This window comes from Pinus tabuliformis, chromosome 7, assembly GCF_031772625.1.
Source record: "Pinus tabuliformis cultivar Carrire ecotype Pingquan chromosome 7, CPIR1, whole genome shotgun sequence".
Classification (NCBI taxonomy): Eukaryota; Viridiplantae; Streptophyta; class Pinopsida; order Pinales; family Pinaceae; genus Pinus; species Pinus tabuliformis.
The window spans coordinates 1,413,139,464-1,413,157,475 of NC_142293.1; the positions used below are offsets into that span (position 1 = coordinate 1,413,139,464).

Sequence of the window (18,012 nt, forward strand, 5' to 3'; positions counted from 1 at the left end):
CAACCTGAAATGAAAAATAAAATAAAAAAATTAGAAACATTACAGCCATAGCAGTGTAGCACATGCCACACACATTGAAGTTTTCAAGTTTTGAACACTGATTTTTTTTTTTTAATTCACATAATGATAATATATTATTTCCGGCCATTAATTTACATAAATTATAATTCATTAAGATTCAAAAATCCATAGAATTTGGTGGCTGGAAATTTAGTGTACTAACTTGTTCACTAAGCTGGAAATTTTCTGAATTGATTACAAGTGATTTTGTTAGAAAGTGTAACACTTCTTGCTGCCCATAGTATTTTCATTTTGTCATGTTTGCAGTAAACGCATGTTAGTCTATAGTCCACCCAATTATTTCCCACATGACATAGGTGCTGCTACCATAGTTTGTAATAAATTATAAAATGTAATTACATATTGCACGCCCCCATACAAGTTTACAACAAAGATGATGAGCAGTGCATACTGCATATTGTTTCACAATTAGGCAACAAAACAACTTTAAAGTTTAAACATCAAAATGCTAAAATGTTGCTACAAAGAAGAGAGGAATTAGAATCCTTCCACACTAGAAAACTGAGTAAACAGAATGCAAACTTAACACTGAACTAACTATATATTGAACAATAACACAGAGATAAGAAATACAACTATGTTATGAGCCTATTCAATAGTTTTCTATCAGTATTTGTCATTAATTGGAATGTGAATCACTAATACAGAATCTGCAACTAAGATAGCATTTTCAAATACAATACAAACGAACACTGAACTAACTATTTTCAAAACTCTCCTTTAAAGGAAATCCCAACCAAAATGTGTCCCCTTACTGTCAAAAGTTAAAACTTTGCTGCTGCTGTCTAGACTCTAGAAGTTGTCGCTGTCAAAATGAAGATGACCAAATGAAGTGAAAAAGGGCCTCAGCAATTGTTTGCCAACACCAATTTTTTGAACAATGAGATTCTGAATATCAATAATCTGCATGAAAGATCCTTTTTTTCAGGCTTCCTGCCATTCTCTTTTAGTTATTCAAAGTAACATATAAAGTATAATGGTCCAATCTTTTTGGGGTAGGCTCCTACAGATCACTGCTTCAAAAGACTAAAGCAGCCATTGTATTTTATTAGAAAGGTTTAATTTAAACAGACTCAGCTACAGGCGTACAAAAAGGAACAATTGATGAAATATGACAAAAACTGACTGCAGAATAAAAGAATGACAAATGTGGATGAATATTATTAGGATGTAGTTCAACACAGCTCTGCTGAGAATTGACTCCTCATAAGAAGATTTGTGTTTGTGTATGGATCATTCACGGATCACTACCAGAGCTGAGTTTGAAATGACAACATGTGGCCAGATATTGCTAAGATTTAGTTCATTTTATTGATCTTGGATCATTCCCAGGGCCGACATTGTGATTGTGATTTAGTTTAGCACAATGCAGAAGTGGTGTACAGAAGACGGTGGATTTTACTGAACCATAGTTCAAGCTAACAAGACAGTATTATTCGGTCCAGTATATCTGAAACGATTTAGTTTCATCATGAACCTATTCAACCCCCCTCTCTCAATTTTTAATTTTTTCCCCTCTATTCCATTTTAGGGTATGAAGGCCATTGCAGAGGCCACCAACCCCTTTTACTGCTTTAGTTTTATTATCTAGAAAAACTTAAAAAGACTCAGCGTCAACCAATTTCCATCCCGATTTCTGATAATGGCCAAGAAACAGTTGAAATGTTTGCAGAAAGTTATTCTTTGCCTGCCACTCCAGTTATCTCCCCACTGTACAGTGTAATCCAGCCATCACTTGAGAAAAAAAGAGAAGTTTTAAAAGGGAAAATTCATGTACGTGAAGGGATTCGAAAGAGAGGGCGTGCCGCGTAAGAGAAAAAATAACCGTGAAGAATGTTGGATACTCTTATTCTGTTGAAACCATATGGATAATCAAAGATTAATAATTATGATTTATCATTATGTATCCGCATAAAAGTTTTATTGGAATATCGAAGATATCAATCAAAACTTACTCCGAGATTCTTGACAAAACCATATAAAACGAAACGCTCTTCAACCCAAACAAAGGCACAAAAATTACAAGTTATTGAACTGTTAGTCTGTTACTAACCCGTTAAGTTGTAGGCTGTAGCAGTCCGCTCCTCAACACGCAGCGCTGCTCAGGGAGGTGCTGCTCGAACGATGGGTGCTGCTCGACCAGACAGAGGGCGGAGTTCTGGAATGATAAATCGGCGACGGAAATCCAAACAGTGAAACACGCTCAGCAAACTTGCAAACGCTGTGTGTTGTTCATGGTGCAGGGTGCGTGCCTTTTTTATAACATGAAACCAAACCGCCATTTCCCGCCATTTTCCAAGGACCAAAACCCTAAACGTTAATTAAGTTATTAACTCTTAATTAAAGATTAAATTCAGCTTTTAATTAATAAAAATGGTTTTTAATGCATTAATGCCCCCCCACGCCCCTCTCGCCCCCCCCCCCCCCCGGTCCCCCCACGCCCCCTCACGTCCCCCCACGTCCCCTTTTTCGAAACGACTCCTCAGGGAAGGGAAACGTTTCCATGGCACGTCCCCCTGAGTTTCCTCCATTTTGGGAGCGTGGGGAAACGTCCCCTACTCGTCCCCAAGTCCCCAGAGCGCGAGGGAGCGAGGAAACTAGACCCCTAGGGGGGGGGGGGGGGCGAGTCCCCGTGGAACACTGCTTCAATATGTTTTGCCTTCTTTTGTAGAGTAGGTCAGGATTGCTTCAATCTTTTCCAAGATGATGAGATCTTTAATTTGAGGTCCTTTGAGTTTCATAGCTTTGTAGATATCTTGATGAGAGTCTTGGTGGTCTTTTGATGATGATGATGTGGAGACACAAGTTCTTGATGTGGAGTTACCTTGTCATTGTCGACTTCTTGTTGTAGATTTGATCCTAAAACCCTTTGACTTGTTTTGATGCACTTCTTGAAGACTGATACTTGTATGTCTCTTTTCCTGCCCTTCGTTTGACTTCAGCACCTTAGCTCTGATACCATGTTGAAGAATCTAGGGCAGTTAGAATTAATGAGATTCTTCTAGCATGATAACTACTTGTGAGGTATTTTAATTTTTCTTCTTAGCACAATCTTCACTTGTTCTTATTAGAGTGTGTCTTCTTATATTCATCAAATAGTTACCAAAAACAAAGAGACAAGAACACAAGATGTTTGGCTTTCTGCCAGGGCCAAAACCTCTCCCTCTTGGAAAGGAAAACCCACATAAAATTCTTCTTATAGAGATTCCAATTGACGAATACCAAGACCATGACCCTTGACCTACTAGGCCACTCCAAGACCAAGACACCAATCCTCTTCTTTGTCACTGCTGAGATCATCATCATCATTGTTGTACCATGACTGCTCCTTCAGCTAGATCACTGTTGCACCATGACTGCTCCTTCATTGAGATCTTCATCACTGTTGCAACCTTCATCGAGATCTTGACCTTATCTTTATTATGATCATGACTGATATGAATGCAATTATGCCGAGGACATGATTATGTCTAGGATGTATGTTGCACCGAGATCCTCATTAGACCACCACCAAGACCATGATTACAATTGGGATCATGACTGTGTTTAGAAGGTATGTCGAGACTGGTTGATCATAGAGATCCTCTACATCAAGACTGTGAGACAGTGATGTTTATGCCGAGACAAAGTATCACTGAGATCCTTCTTCTAACATGAGACTAGAACCATGTTTACTCTCCTGCGCTTTCATCGAGATTGTATCTAAGTTCTCCGTGCACCGAGGTATGTTCCGGCGATGCGGAGACTGTATCACTGTGACCTTGTAACTAGGTTGAGACTTCTGAGATATATGCGAGGATATTCCTGTAATGATCACCGAGATCTCAGAGATATGCCAAGATTTTGTCCTCATCCGAAGTTGCATACTTGTCTGAGATTTTTGAGCACTGTCGTGACCCTAGTTGTGTATATATAGTTGTCATGTCTCCATAATAAGCTGACATTTTAGGGTGAACCGGTGTGTCTCTATTTTTGAGCTGAACTGTCATCTATATATGCATTGAGTCCGACATGACAGTCTTTCACATTGTTTTGTTGGCAGACTTTTTCTTGGAGGATTGTGATTGTCTTGGAGGGCTACTTGACATTTCTATAGACTCGTATATTTTTATTATGCTCAAGAAGAGCTTCTTAATAGATGACACTGACTCTTTGACTTATCCTAAGACTCTCAATGGGAGCCACTACTAAATAAATAAACTTCTTCCTCATGAAACCCATGCAACAAGGTATAATAATAAATTCATTTTTCTTGTTTACAAAAATCAATGTCATGAAGACCGAACCTAGTTACACTTTTTTCAACATGACCTACATGTCACATGCTTAGAACAAGAAATTGTCAAGCATGCTTTGGGAAGAAGAGGTAGCCTAGTGCTTTGAGGCATGAATTTCAACAAAATTCTCAAATTTTTTTGTTGGACCACTTAAACGTAAAGAAGAAAATCTCATGGGAAGTTTGAATGACAATACAACATCGAAAAGATGTTTAAGGAACCATTCAATTAACAAGCCTCTTCTTATAGAGGACATGTATGATCACCTTCAACAAGGATTCCACTAAGTTTCACACAAGAAAAATTTCAACAATTAATATCAAGTTAGCTGGCTTGACCATAACTAGACAAAGTGTCCAAAAGAAAGTGTCAAGTTGGCATGATGACCACTCTTGGGTATGGAGGGAGAGGGTGCTTGATTAGTAGTAGTTGTTGGAAATGTAACTAGTTTCAGTCTTCATAATTGTTGTCGTACACATTTCAATATGTATCTTATGTAACAAGAAAAAAAAAGGTTATTACTTTAAAGCATGGGTTACATGCTCATTATTGATGGTCTTCTAGGTAAAAGCACGTTCTTCATGCTTCTAGGGTTTGTTAGGTCATAGAATTTGTTGTCATGAGTCAAGAGAGTCGAGATCATGTTTAGAAGACCCTTCTAGGCAAAATATATCATGTAAAAGAATTTATTTTGAGTCTAGAAAGTCCAAGAAACCTCCAAAGTACAAGTCAGCCCTAGCAACTTCAATTCAGCTTCAAGAAATAAGGAATCCAAGAAGTCAAGGAAAAACTTGTTTTTGGGCTCTTTCTCTCACACGTGCGAAACTCTAGGGTTTATATAACTACAAGGGAGGCCGAAATTGTAGGTCCGAGTAGCAGTATCAAATTGCTAGGAGAAGGAATACTTTATCTTGACCTCGTTGACCTTGGAAGGATCTGTTTTTCTCAAAGAAAGGTCCCTTAAAGAAGTTGGGTTAGGGTTTCTATAACAACTACAAGGCCGAAATTGCAAGACAAAGTTGCAAGACAAAATTGCAAGGCAAAAGTTGTGGTTGAAGTTGCAGCTAGAAGTTGGTTCTCTTGGAAGGGCTGATTTGGTATTTGGAGGACTTGGTCTAGGGCCTTGATGTCTCATTTGAAGCAAGTTCTATAAGAAGAGAAGAGTTTTATTTGGGTTTTCCCCTTGGAGGGGTTTTGCCCTGGCTTGCAGCCTAATATCGGTGTCCACTATCTTTATTGTTTTGTTCTTGATATTTGTTTGATGAAAAGAACTAATAAAGAAACACAAGAAGATTAATAAAGTTCACAAACACGTATTAAGGTTAAGGAAATTTGGAATTAATAGCTACCACTTTGCATTTTCCAATAGTTGTTATCTACTTGAAGTAATGTATTGAAGTAAGATTATTGAAAATTCAATGTGATATATGATACATTTCTTCTTTAAAAAAAAAACCATTTTCTATCTTACTTTGGGTTTCAATTCAAAAAAAAGAGCCACAATACAAGACTATGTTTTTTAGAGAGGATAGAGGAAAAAAACATCTACCTAAAGCGACGACCAAGTGGGATTTGCCAATCTTTATAATCAACCACTGTGTTTGATTCAGAAGCCTGCAAAATGGACAAATGCATACAACATTTTGATATGGTATTATATGTGCTTGACTCTAAAAGCTCATTCTCAAGATATATGTTATCAACAACTAAAGGTATTCTACATGATATTAGATAAAAAGTAATGAACATAAATAATAGTTTTGAACAGGTCTCGTTCCTACAATGACAATAGTAACTAAAATTTGCATGAAATAATTTCAAATTTGTGTGTAATATGTGAACACTCTTTAAGAAAAACGTACTTGAACTACATCTATTTTCAAGAAATATGTCAATAAAGTATACAATGTATAACTTCTTCTCTAATTGCAACTTGGTTATGTTTTCTTAGTTTCCAATGCTAAGGTCAACAAATAAAATGCCTTTGAGCAGATGATCATGGGTGGATTGGAAAGCAATCAATCACATTCAATGCCTACCTACTTTCAGAAAGAATGTGTTCTTGGAATTATGTAAAATAATCCAAAAACTCAACTTGGTCAAGATGTACCTTAATTGTTTTGGACATATATTGAAAGGCATGAGATGGAGGTTAAAAAAACATTAGTTTGTAAGCATACAGGAAAACCTATATGAAAATACTAAACTAAGCCTTTCTAAACCTATATGAAAATACTAAATTAAGCCTTTCTAAATATGTATAAGCTCAATGAAAGGAGGGGCTTGTATGATAATGAAAATGGATGGTTCATAAGATGTTATTGTTGAACCATGGTTGTCATTGATGTCAACACAAGCAGTCACAGAATAAACCCCACTTTTATTGATCAAAATGACAAGGAAGATCAAGTTTCTTGGGCTCAAGATCACCTTCATTTGATGGTCTCGGCAATAAAATTCTAATGATAGGCAGCACGTGTAACAACCCCTCTCGGTTGAGGAGATATACCTCTTAGAAGATTGGAGCCCCAATTTTGGTCAAGACGCCCCAAAGGATATTTATTAGAAAATTAAAAATAAAATGAGCCTAATAAGATTTTATTAAAGGACAAATATAACCAAACTTAAATTAAAATAGGCCTAGTTAATTATGGGGTTTTCGGCTCCAAAAATCAGAATTTCAATTTCAAATTTTCCCTCCAATCTGTACAAGTTGGCACCCTTAATGAAGCCCCTTCAACATCTATAAATAATGATCGAATTCTCCACAAAGGGGGCATGGATTCGACATCAAATTCACTGTGATTTCATCGAAGCACTACAACCCAATGTAGTCAAGCAAATCTGAAGAAAAAGGATGAAGCTTGTTGAAAATTGTAGCCATGGTTGGAATTTCCATCTATGTAAAATTAAAAGAAGAAAAGAAAATTAAAATTGAAATTTGAATTTGAATTTATATTTTTTCAGTCCAAAAATTGTTCAAGTTGGCATCATGTTGTTTAGGTTGGTTGGGCCCCAAGAGGCACCCAGTCGACCCCCCCTTGGAAGTCTATATAAAGAGAGGCTTCCTCCGTCATTTGGACACATCGATCTATCTTTTCATGAGCCCTGTTCCAGCGAAAAAGAGGAGGAAGAAGGAGGCCCAAATTGTAGGAAGAAGGCTTGGCATTTCATCTTATTCTTGGGTATTGGCTTTGGTTATTATCTTGATGAGGTCTTTGATGTGTTGATGTATCTTGAATTCTCTCTCTCTCTCATAAGGAAGAATTTTGTGGGTTTTCCCTTTGTGGGTTTTAACTTTTACCCAAGCCTCAGGCCTAATTTTTGTGTCTCTTGTCTCATGGTTTCTTGATGTTTCTACTGTGATTTTCTACTGCTCTTTCATGCTTATGAATGAGTTTCTTATAACTGCTTCAAGATGAAATAAAATGTTAATGCTAATACTGAACTCTTTTGAGACCTATGTGAAATCCTGATTTGCAGTTCCGTCTACTTATGGTTATCTAAAGGTTTGGGCTTATCTAAGTCTCTTGGTCAAGTGAAATTTGTGCGGATATATGAATCTGAGGCCTAAGTATCAAGGGGATATCTTTGTGGAATGCAAGTTTGTTTTCATGTGAATTTTGGAACTCTGAGGCATGATTCAAGTCCAAAGCTCTAAGGTCCCAAAAAGTAATCCAATCTGACCACTGTGATCCAAGTTCAATTCGATTTTTGTGGCATTATTCCCTTTGTGGTTCATGTGCAAGCCTCTCTTAAATGAACGCAAGCATGTCGTCTCTTTGTAGATTGATGTGACGTCACAGTCACAAGCTATACATATGCAAATTCCCTGTATGTATCTGAGCTCTATATACTGACAGATATGATCCAATACTAGGTCAATGCAAGCCTCGCTGTGACTCCTATATTCTGGTATGTAAATTTCTTTGTGATTTATAAAAGCCTCTCTGTAGCACAATTTTCCTTGTATGATATGCAAGCTCCTATCTCTATTTTACAATCACCCTGAGGCCTCTAGTTGAGATCATGTGAAATTTATTACTTTGATAATCTAAACCGATCTATGAACTATAATTCAAGCTACTTTTGTGACAATGCAAGTTATGAATTAGATTCATGTGGCACATGGTATATCGAAGATATGAAAGGATTGTATCAAGAGCAAGTGCAGCAGTCTTATAAGAATACATTAGCCGAGTCGTGATGGCACCAAAATTTCAGAAAGAGGTTGATCCTAACTCTTGTAAAATAAAGGGTCGATCTGATGGTTGAATAGTTGAGGATCGAAATATCATCTAAGCCTCGAAGCGTCATATTATCTAAGGAGGCATTCAAAGATTAGCTCTATGATCGAGTCGATCATGATCCACGATGATCCTAGCTTCATTAAGCATAAGTGACATCCAAATGATGACTACAATATAGTATAAGTCCTATTGTCGCTCAGATTGTACAGGCACCGCGACAACGACTCAAGGCGGGGGCTATCACTTTGATCCCTGCCCACTCCAGTCTAGCCTATGTGACACATTTCGGGTTCGAGTTCGAGTTCAACAACAATTAAGATCGATTCAAATTCGAATTTTCCAATGAGGCTCGTATGAGGTTCGACATTAAGTTCGACTATACATATTTTTCAACATATATATATATATATATATATATATATATGACATAAAATAATAAAAAATCAATCAATAAAGCTACATGAGTAGCAATGAGCACCCACAAACCACAAATCACGACAACTATTCACTTCACGCTCGTTGGCTTGTGAAAACATATCGACAACCACAGTAAATGAAGCCAAACCAGTGGCCACCATCGGAAACTAAGTGGCGGTAAGCGAAACAAGAGAAAACCATGTGTTGCCCATGGTTTTTCTCATAAACCTTAAAACAACTGACAAAAGCAACTTGAACTCAACCTCAAACGGCAAAATCTAATTAAAAAAGAAAAAAAATCGGCTTCAGGTTCGTCTTTAGGTTCGAATTCGTTGAGGTTTGAATTTCAGGTTCGACTATCAGGTTCGTCGAACCTGAACGAATTTGAATTTTTTTGGGGTTTGTCGAGTTTCGAACCTCAAGGTTCAAATTCGGCGAACCCTGTGACATATGTTCTAGCTGTCTCCCAACATCAGGCTATGGGGGGTAGTCGCTATAGAAATGAGATGATGGAAAACAAGTTGGGAACCAACTTGCCCGGGAGACATAGTTGAGTGGCCTAGCTACTTGGTGAGAATTTAGTAAGATTAAGGATTCGATTAGATTTAGAATTGATACCAATGCCTTATGGAGTCAAAAGCTCTTGCTTATTATAAATTATGACCAAGTAACCAGATGGACAATTGTTACTTATATGATTAAGTAACCTATATGAGATGGAACTCCTAAGATCTAAGTGTGATGCAAGGATCTTTGTTAGTTTTAGATTATATGTATAGTCTAAATGGAACCTTTCCCTTAACTGTTTTGCGAAACAATCTTCAAAGTAGATTGTGGCATGGAAGCCAACGGGAAGCAAGCAAAGGCTTGATTAATGAAACGTCCCCATGTGTTCCAACCACCCAGTGCCTATGGCGTTGCAAAGATTGTGGCTCTTACGACTGCAAGGTAACTGTGTTAACCACTAAGAAGGGTTGAATCCCTCAAGTTAGATGAGAAAGGGTTGTCCTAGGAGTCTATCAACCAAGCTTATGCGTTACTAATGCAACTACACTTAACATGAAATGTAAGATTATGAGCGAGTCTTAATTTAAGATTTGTTTATATGATTCAAGTAGTTGAAGTTGATTATCTTATAGTGAGAGTACTTTAACAATTATTGGAAAACAATCTTAAACAAGACCAAGTGCTCAATGATACAAGTGGCAACAATAGACAAGAGATCCTCTATTTGATAATTAGCCAATGAGATGCCAATAACCATTACTTGAGATAAGATAGATGCCAATGATAATGCTCTTAGACAATGACAACAATTAAGGAACTTGAAGCACTTATCCAATTATTAATTAACCAATGATACAAAATGCCAATCACAATTCCTCAAGATGCTCCAATTACAATATCATATCACAATGCCAATTAGATTTCAAATGCCCAAAGATACTCAATACCAAGGAGAGTTATGATTAGAGTGCTTTAGTGAGAAAGCTTATTAGAGGCTCCACAATGATAATGCTTCGGGGTGGTAACAAAGGCTCCCCGATGGATATAGGGTGGTATCTTGAGCTCCCCTATGATGTCAAACTCTTCTTCTTTTAGATTCAAGAGTGTTCAGCAAAGATGAGCAGTGACAACAATTGATTTCATGATGACGAGATATGAGAGATGGGACACATGTTGTAGTCGATAATGTCTCCCTAGCTAAGAGGGAGTGTTGATTTGGCAACTCAAGGACAAATTCCCTCCTTTGGATAGTCTTCCTCATCAAGAAAGGCCCCTCCTAGCCTTTGGAAGAATTTAATTCAATTAAGGAAAAATATATTTTTAAGGAGGAAACCGACGTGTGCACAAAAGTACAGGTCGACTTTAAAGAGAAATTGGGCACCCTTGAAAGCATATAAATACAAGACAAGTTAACCTCATTTAGACATAATCATCAAGCATCTTCTTCTCTCTCTTCTTTGGATTGGTGTGCATAGGTCTGAAATTGGTTTGTACAAGTCCAAAATTGCAGGGTCCGAGCTCACACTTGCGAAAAGGAGAAATTGATTTGGAGTCGCAAGGTTGGAACAAGGAAATCTCGGCTACAGCCACTCACTTGTCAGGGTACTCCCTGCGGCTGAAGAGCTACAACTGCACTGATGGTCACTAGCTCCCTACAGTTGTGACCTAAGATATTTTTGGTCGTTGACGGCAAGCTTGGAAACTTTGACTTTGATCAGATTTGTCTACTGGGCTCATCTCTTGGATATTGTTTGGTTGGTTTTGGGATTGACTTTGACTCTTGATTGGTGAATTGGAACATTGTACTCTCCTTGTTGAACATTTTATGACAATCTAATAAGAAGAATTTGAAAGGGTTTTCCCTGTTGTGGGTTTTTCCCTAGTCTTTGACCAAATCCTTGTGTCTCTTATTGCTCTTGATTGTCTTCTATTGTATATTACATTTACTGTTCTATCTACAATTTCTATTGAAGATTAAAATGTTGAAAGATTGCTAATTAAAGAAAAGAATTGGGCTAAAGAGATTGTAACAACACAAAACAATGGAAAATTAACAGATTAAAGCATGTTGATATAAATATGTTGAAGAAGAGCTCGTGACTTTTTCTAACAAGGACCAAGGTCCTCTTCATTTAGTATAAGAGGGAGTTGATTGAAGAATTGGAAGATTGAAAGTATGGCACGAGCCTAGTGAAATTTCTGAGGTTGAGGCATAATGGACTGAGTCTATGGATGCTTCATGAAAATTTGAAGAAGCTACGAAACTTTATTGTTGACGTATCCCTTTGTTTGGCCTTATTGGTTCTATCTGAACTAGATGCATTTTGGGTGTGTATTGGTTTGAAAGACATGGATGGTCCTACTGCATGTAGCACAATTGAAGTCGGAAAAGGTTTTGACTTGTGAAGCTAGTTGCTAGTGTTTGCTTCTATAAGAATCCTTTTATAGTCTGTTGGGTTCAATTGTGGTTGATTCTGTGAGAAGCCACTTGTTAATAGTTGGATTATTTCCTTCTATGAAAAGCCCTAGCTGGAGTTGAATGAATAGTTGGATATTGTTGTCCGCTAGAATATTTGATAAAGTGCTAAAGTCCACCATGTCTACTTTTCTGTTGTTGAGACGATTGTTGATGATTATGTGATTGGGGTGTTGCTTTAGCTTGGAGACAACACGACCAAGGCAGAGTATATTATAGCTAGTATCGTTCGTTGTGAGGCAATGTGGTTGCAAAATCTCCTTGCAGAGGTGTTTGATCATGTGCCAGATTTGCTCTTCATATATTGTGACTATCAAAGAAGGATCATAATTTCAGAGAATCTACTGTTCCATGACAAGTCGAGACACATCAAGAGCAAGTACCACTACATCAGAGATATGGTACAGAGAGGAGCAGTGAGGCTCCAACACATCTCGACAGATGAACAGGCTACAAACATTCGCTCCAAGATATTACTGAAAGCAAAGTTCTTATTCTTTAGAGAGCAACTTGGAGTGCATGAGAATGTATCCCTCCTTGAGAGGGAACATTGTTAATTAAGAACACTGAGCATATACTCTCCCCCAATCTTTCGACTAGCCATGGACTTAGTGAGGGGGTGTGAGCAACGAGGCTCCTAGGTGTGAGGGTACTCAGCACCACGGACTTTGTTGTGTTAGAGAATATGGGGCAAATTCGTGTTGTAATTATTCTCTGAGACTTGATAACAATTTGTGAAGTCTTTTTACTTTTTCTTAGTTAGCTTATACTTGTTCTTCTTCTTATTAGTGCATATGTGTGTGCTTCATCAAACTACTACCAAAAGTAAAATAACAAGAACACAAAATTTGGCTCTCTGCCAAGGACAAACACTCTCCACTCTTGAGAGGGAAACCCTTTGTAAGATTTCTCTTATTGAAGCTTCTTATTTGAACAACTACTAAACCCTATACCCTTGACTAAGATCTCCTCCAAGCATGAGTCAAATCCTTCCTCTTTCTGCACTGTCACTTCTGGCACTTTGTCTTCTAGCGCTGTCTCCTAGGTTAGGAAACCCTAGGAATATTAGGGCTCCTTTTCTTCGCTATAAGGAGGACCTTCTTTACTTCCTTTGAGTACATTGTAGACCTTAAACTACATTCAATTGAGACTTCTCATGTTGTTGCCCTTGACTGTTGTCAAACCTATGAAGTTTGCTTGCTATACGTGTGAACAGAACCTTGGAACAATCCTCCTTTTCCTCGTCTTCTTTTCCTTTCTTCTTCGCTGGAGAGAGAGACCTTCTAGGACTAGATTGCACCAAAAACAGGGAGATATAAGGACCTGCACCTTACTGTTGTTGTAGCCGCAAGCAGCCCTTACTCCTTCGCATGTGTGACTGTGTGTATGCCCTAAAGACAATCTTTTCTTCTTTGTTTGTAGGGTTGCCTTCAACATTGGAGTATGAGGCCCTTTTAGGCCTAATTACTAGCCCAAACTATAAGGTATATACCTCTGTCACTTCACTGTTGTTCTAGCCGCAAACTGTACCTTATCTCTTCGCACGTGTGGTTGTTGATGCCCTAGAAAGCAGACATGTACCTTCGTTGTCCTTCCTCCTATCTTCACTGCCCTAACAGACTTCTTTTGCCCTTGTCTTCGTCTCTTTTATCCTTCTCTTGTATGCGGATTTCAGAGTGTAAGTGTGTCCAAATGAGGAGTGGACAACCTCTATAAATAGAGGTTTGTCCCTCCTCTCTCAAGCGACATGACTGTCCATTAGGCTGACTTGACTGTCTTCTAGGCTGACTTGACAGTTGCATTATATTTCACATTTATTCATCGTTTTTGCTACTGTGTACACTCCGGTGGTGCTAGGAGAAGATTTGACCATGCTTGGAGTTATTTCCTTGACCTTGTATGATGACTTACATGATGTAACATGCCCTCAAAGGATCTTTTCATAATTACATTTTGACTTTGACTCTTTTGAAGCACTTCAAAATGTGCTTAACCTATTTTCAATGAGAAACAAACTCATTGACAAATAATACAAAAATAATTTCTCTTTTCTTGAATAAGTACAAATATCAAAATTACATTTATGAAGACCGAACCTAGTTACATTTTCTCCAACACTCCCTCTTAACTAGGGAGGTATTCATACAACATTACAAGTTGTTTGGCAATTTTAAATCTTGAAGAATTCACATAAGAGAAACCGGATTAAAAATCCATCTGTTATAGCATCATATTCATCAGCATTGTCATAGTGCAAGGCCTTGACTAACAGCTCCATCTCTTTACGATACCATGAGCCACAATGTTATTGAGACCAATGATTTATAGACACCTTCATCATTGTCTCCCAAGGTACATACCCACTCGGGTGTTCTCGAGTATGACCTTCTAAGACTATTCTTATCTTGGATTCCCATCCCTCAAAGAATATCGGTCCTCTTGCCTACTCTTGTCTTGGATGCCCTACACATCCACAAAGATTATCAAATCTAAGATGATTACCTATCCTCCATCCATTCTTTCTTCCCAAGTGAAGACAAGAATGTTGTGTCTATCTTGTGTCTACATTTCCATTCATGGCCTTCATCTAGACTTATAGTTGTTAGTCCTGCATGACCCATGACATGGAAAACACAATAGTCACTCCTTTGTAATCAGGGGTGATTCAAAACTCCCTCTTGATCAGGGACTTGTCAAAGCTCCCTCTTAACTAGGGACTCTTTCCTTCATCAGCAGCTTCTTCTTCATGGGTCCTTCAGCTGCATGATCTCCTTCCTTTCTTGATGTCATGAAGTCTTCGATCAAACTTCTTCTCGGTAGGGCACCATCCATCCATCACTTTCCTTCTTGGTTAGTCATGTCATTGCTTCGTGGAAAGTGACTATCAGGTTCTTCTAGTCATCTTGGCTACTCCTTTGTCATCTTGTCCATGCTTCGGAATGCTCTCCTCATGGATGCTCCATCATACTTGCTAGGTTATATGCTTTGACCTATGATCTGATAATCACCCTATGAGTGATCTCAGTTAAGAATTATTAAATGGAGGTATTACAGACTCATGTGTTGGTGTGTGTCTAGGTTATTTAAGCAACGGATCGATCAGATTGCAAATACATAGACACTTGAAATGGAAGACAACAGAGAAACACAGTAAGCAAATATAAGAACACAAGAAATTAATAAGGAGTTCACCCTATCCTCTAGGGCTACATCTCCAGTCCAGCTTTCAGTGGTGGCCTTTTTTTATTGTGTCTTAAAGCAGAGAATTACAAAGAAGGAGCTCAATATGAGTCTCCCGTCACAGGACAGCTTGGCAGGGTGGTTCTTGGATTCCCCAAGCCATTAGAGTACACAGACTCTTGTCCTTACCAACTTTTTGACCTCTCGGGTCTACAATGGAAGAAGCCCAATGTGGTGCTCGGTCCTGATAGATCCCTTTCAGGGATGGCCCGAATTTCTCAAGCACTCTGGTGCTCGACGCTACCTTTGGTCAGCTCAGCCCTCTGTCTTCTCACTGCTTTTTTCTCTCTCTGTCTACTTTCTCTGTTCTTCTGTCGTGTTCCTTCCGCTAGTCTATGCATGTCTTTAAAGCCACTCGAGCTCATGGCTATTCGATTCCCCTTCCACCTCCGTCGGATCGCCTGCTACAACTTCGCTTGGAGTTCCCTGTCTCGGTGTCATCATCAGACTCACAGGGAGTGGCCACTTGTCCTCCTGCGAACTGTGCCAGCTTACTTTGTCGGTTCGGTTCTTCAGTTACGTTGTGGAATGAGTCATCCGCCACCTTGGTGGTCAAAGCGGACCTCAAATTCTTTTAAATCGCGGCTTAATCCCTCGTTACATCCGGTCTTACTGTCGGGCACGATATCAACCATTATATCTGGATCCCCCAGATCCGACGCCATCCGCTCATTTCGTGCGGTTGACTTGTTCGACCATTAGCGCGCGATGAGCGGCAATTTTCTCTCTCCTCCGCTTGCCACGCATCGGGCGTTGAGTGGAATCGCTCCGTTTTCACCAAATCTGCTTACCGCCCAAGGATGCCCCCAATGAATACCGCCGGTTTTTAGAGCACGGGTCCCGCCTTAGCCTTTAGCCTTTTTCCCCACAGTTTTCTCGGCTCCCATGCAACCGAGCGCTTGGGGCCCCTCCTTTTCGAAGGTTTTTGCTCAGCGATGCGCAATTAGCCCTAATCGCACATCAAAAACTCCCTCTGTTTCCTGATCCGGGCTTCCCAGGGGCTAATTTCACCTCTTGCGCAGTCTCCATGGGCCTCGGTCAGCGCGCTTTGACCGAGGTCCTCATCGTTCCACGCTGGCTACCAACTGCCACTGGTTTAGAGGTGTTTTTGATCGCTGCTCTCAATTCTTTGAAGTCTATCCCGACCTAGTACAGCCATGGTTCTTTTGATTATTCTTTATGGATCCAATTCGGATCATGGCCTTCCCACTGAAAAGCTTTTGGACCACCAAAAGTTGGCTTTTCAAGCATCGACTAAGTGAGGGTACTGCTATCTCACTTGTCCAATCTCAATCCATTTTGCACTGCTCGGCTTCGAACCTTTGAGTCCAATTCTGAGGTACTCAACATCTCCTCTGTGCGTTGTCCTCACCTTCCTGTCCAAGACTGTGTCTTCCTGCAATTCATTCAGATATTCAGGTAGCAGGTCATCAATAGAAGGCAATTGACTTTGCTCTTCAGGATCCTCAATCATTGAAGGTTCAAATAATCTCAAGCAATCTGCATTTACGACTGAGTAGATGTGCATGTAAGCTGGTAGATCAAGGCGAAAAGCATTTTCACCGATCCTCTCAAGTATCTTGAAGGGTCCATACCTGATAGGCTTTAGCTTTTTACCTTCACCTTGCATCCTGTCCTTGCTGATATATAGCCAGACCTGGTCACCAACTTGGAAACTATGCTCCACCCGATGCTTGTCATGCCTTGCCTTGTATTTGGCTTGGCTCTTTTCCAGCTGTTCTTGTATTGCCTGGTGGATCTCCTAGATCTGTTCAATGAACCTAGTTGCCTTGTACACATCACTGTGTCCATCAACGGTGGCATCTTTACCAAAGACAAAATCCAAAGGAGACCTTGGTGTGAAACCAAAACAGGTCTCAAAAGGAGATCTCTGTGTAGAAGAATGTTTTGCTCTATTGTAAGCATGTTGCACATAACACAAGTGTTCATCCCAAAGTTTAGGATGTTTGCTGCAATATCCTCTGAGTAGCTAGATCACTGTCCTGTTAACTACTTCTGTCTGGCCATCGGTTTGTGGATGAAAAGCTGTGCTTTTCTTCAGTTGGGTGTCCATCAACTCCCACAGACTTGACCAAAACTTCCCCACAAATCGGGTGTCTCGATCAGATACAATAGAAGTGGGTAATCCAAAATGAACCCATACATGTTCAAAGAATAGTTTTGTAGTTTGTTCAGCTGTAATCTGCTTATTACAAGGTATCAAAATGCACATTTTGTTGAACCTATCCACAACCACATACAGATAATCATGACCTTTTCTAGACTTAGGCAGTCCCCCAACAAAATCCATGGAAACACTTTCCCAAGGGTGAGAAGGAACTGGTAATGGAGTGTACAGGCCTAGTTTTCTATTGCTGGGCTTGCTTTTGGCACACATAGTACACCCTCTCACATATCTAGAAACTGTCTCATTCATTTTTGGCCAATAACAAAATCTTTGCAGTTGTGCAACTGTTTTACTTACCCCAAAGTGACCTAATATCAGAGAAGTGTGTGCCTCTCTGATTATCTTTACTCTGTTTGTGGAATGCAGAGTTTCCCACAATGATATAAGAGTCGGTCCTTCACATGATAATCCAATTCTTCTACCCTTTTTCCTTGACTCAAAGTTGCATATACATCTTTAAAGTCTATATCTTGAGCATATTGTTCAATGTAGCTTTCATGTAGTACAGAATTATGCTTAAGTATAGTAGATGCATTTATAATGGGTCTAGATAACATGTCTGCAACTTTGTTGTGT

The 18,012-nt window shown here is 39.2% G+C and overlaps 1 protein-coding gene across 6 annotated transcripts in view; it reads right to left on the reverse strand.

The window, feature by feature from the left end:
* AAS (Pyridoxal phosphate (PLP)-dependent transferases superfamily protein) overlaps positions 1-18,012 on the reverse strand; it is a 526,642-nt gene that overhangs the window by 236,157 nt on the left and 272,473 nt on the right. For all 6 annotated transcript variants that reach the window (XR_016267022.1, XR_016267021.1, XM_089459844.1 and 3 more), the window contains one exon: positions 5,908-5,972. Coding sequence is in view for 4 of the 6 variants with exons in the window: in XM_089459844.1 (XP_089315970.1) it covers positions 5,908-5,972 (65 nt within the window). In the remaining 2 variants the exon portion in view is untranslated. The remainder of the gene's footprint in view (positions 1-5,907; positions 5,973-18,012) is intronic.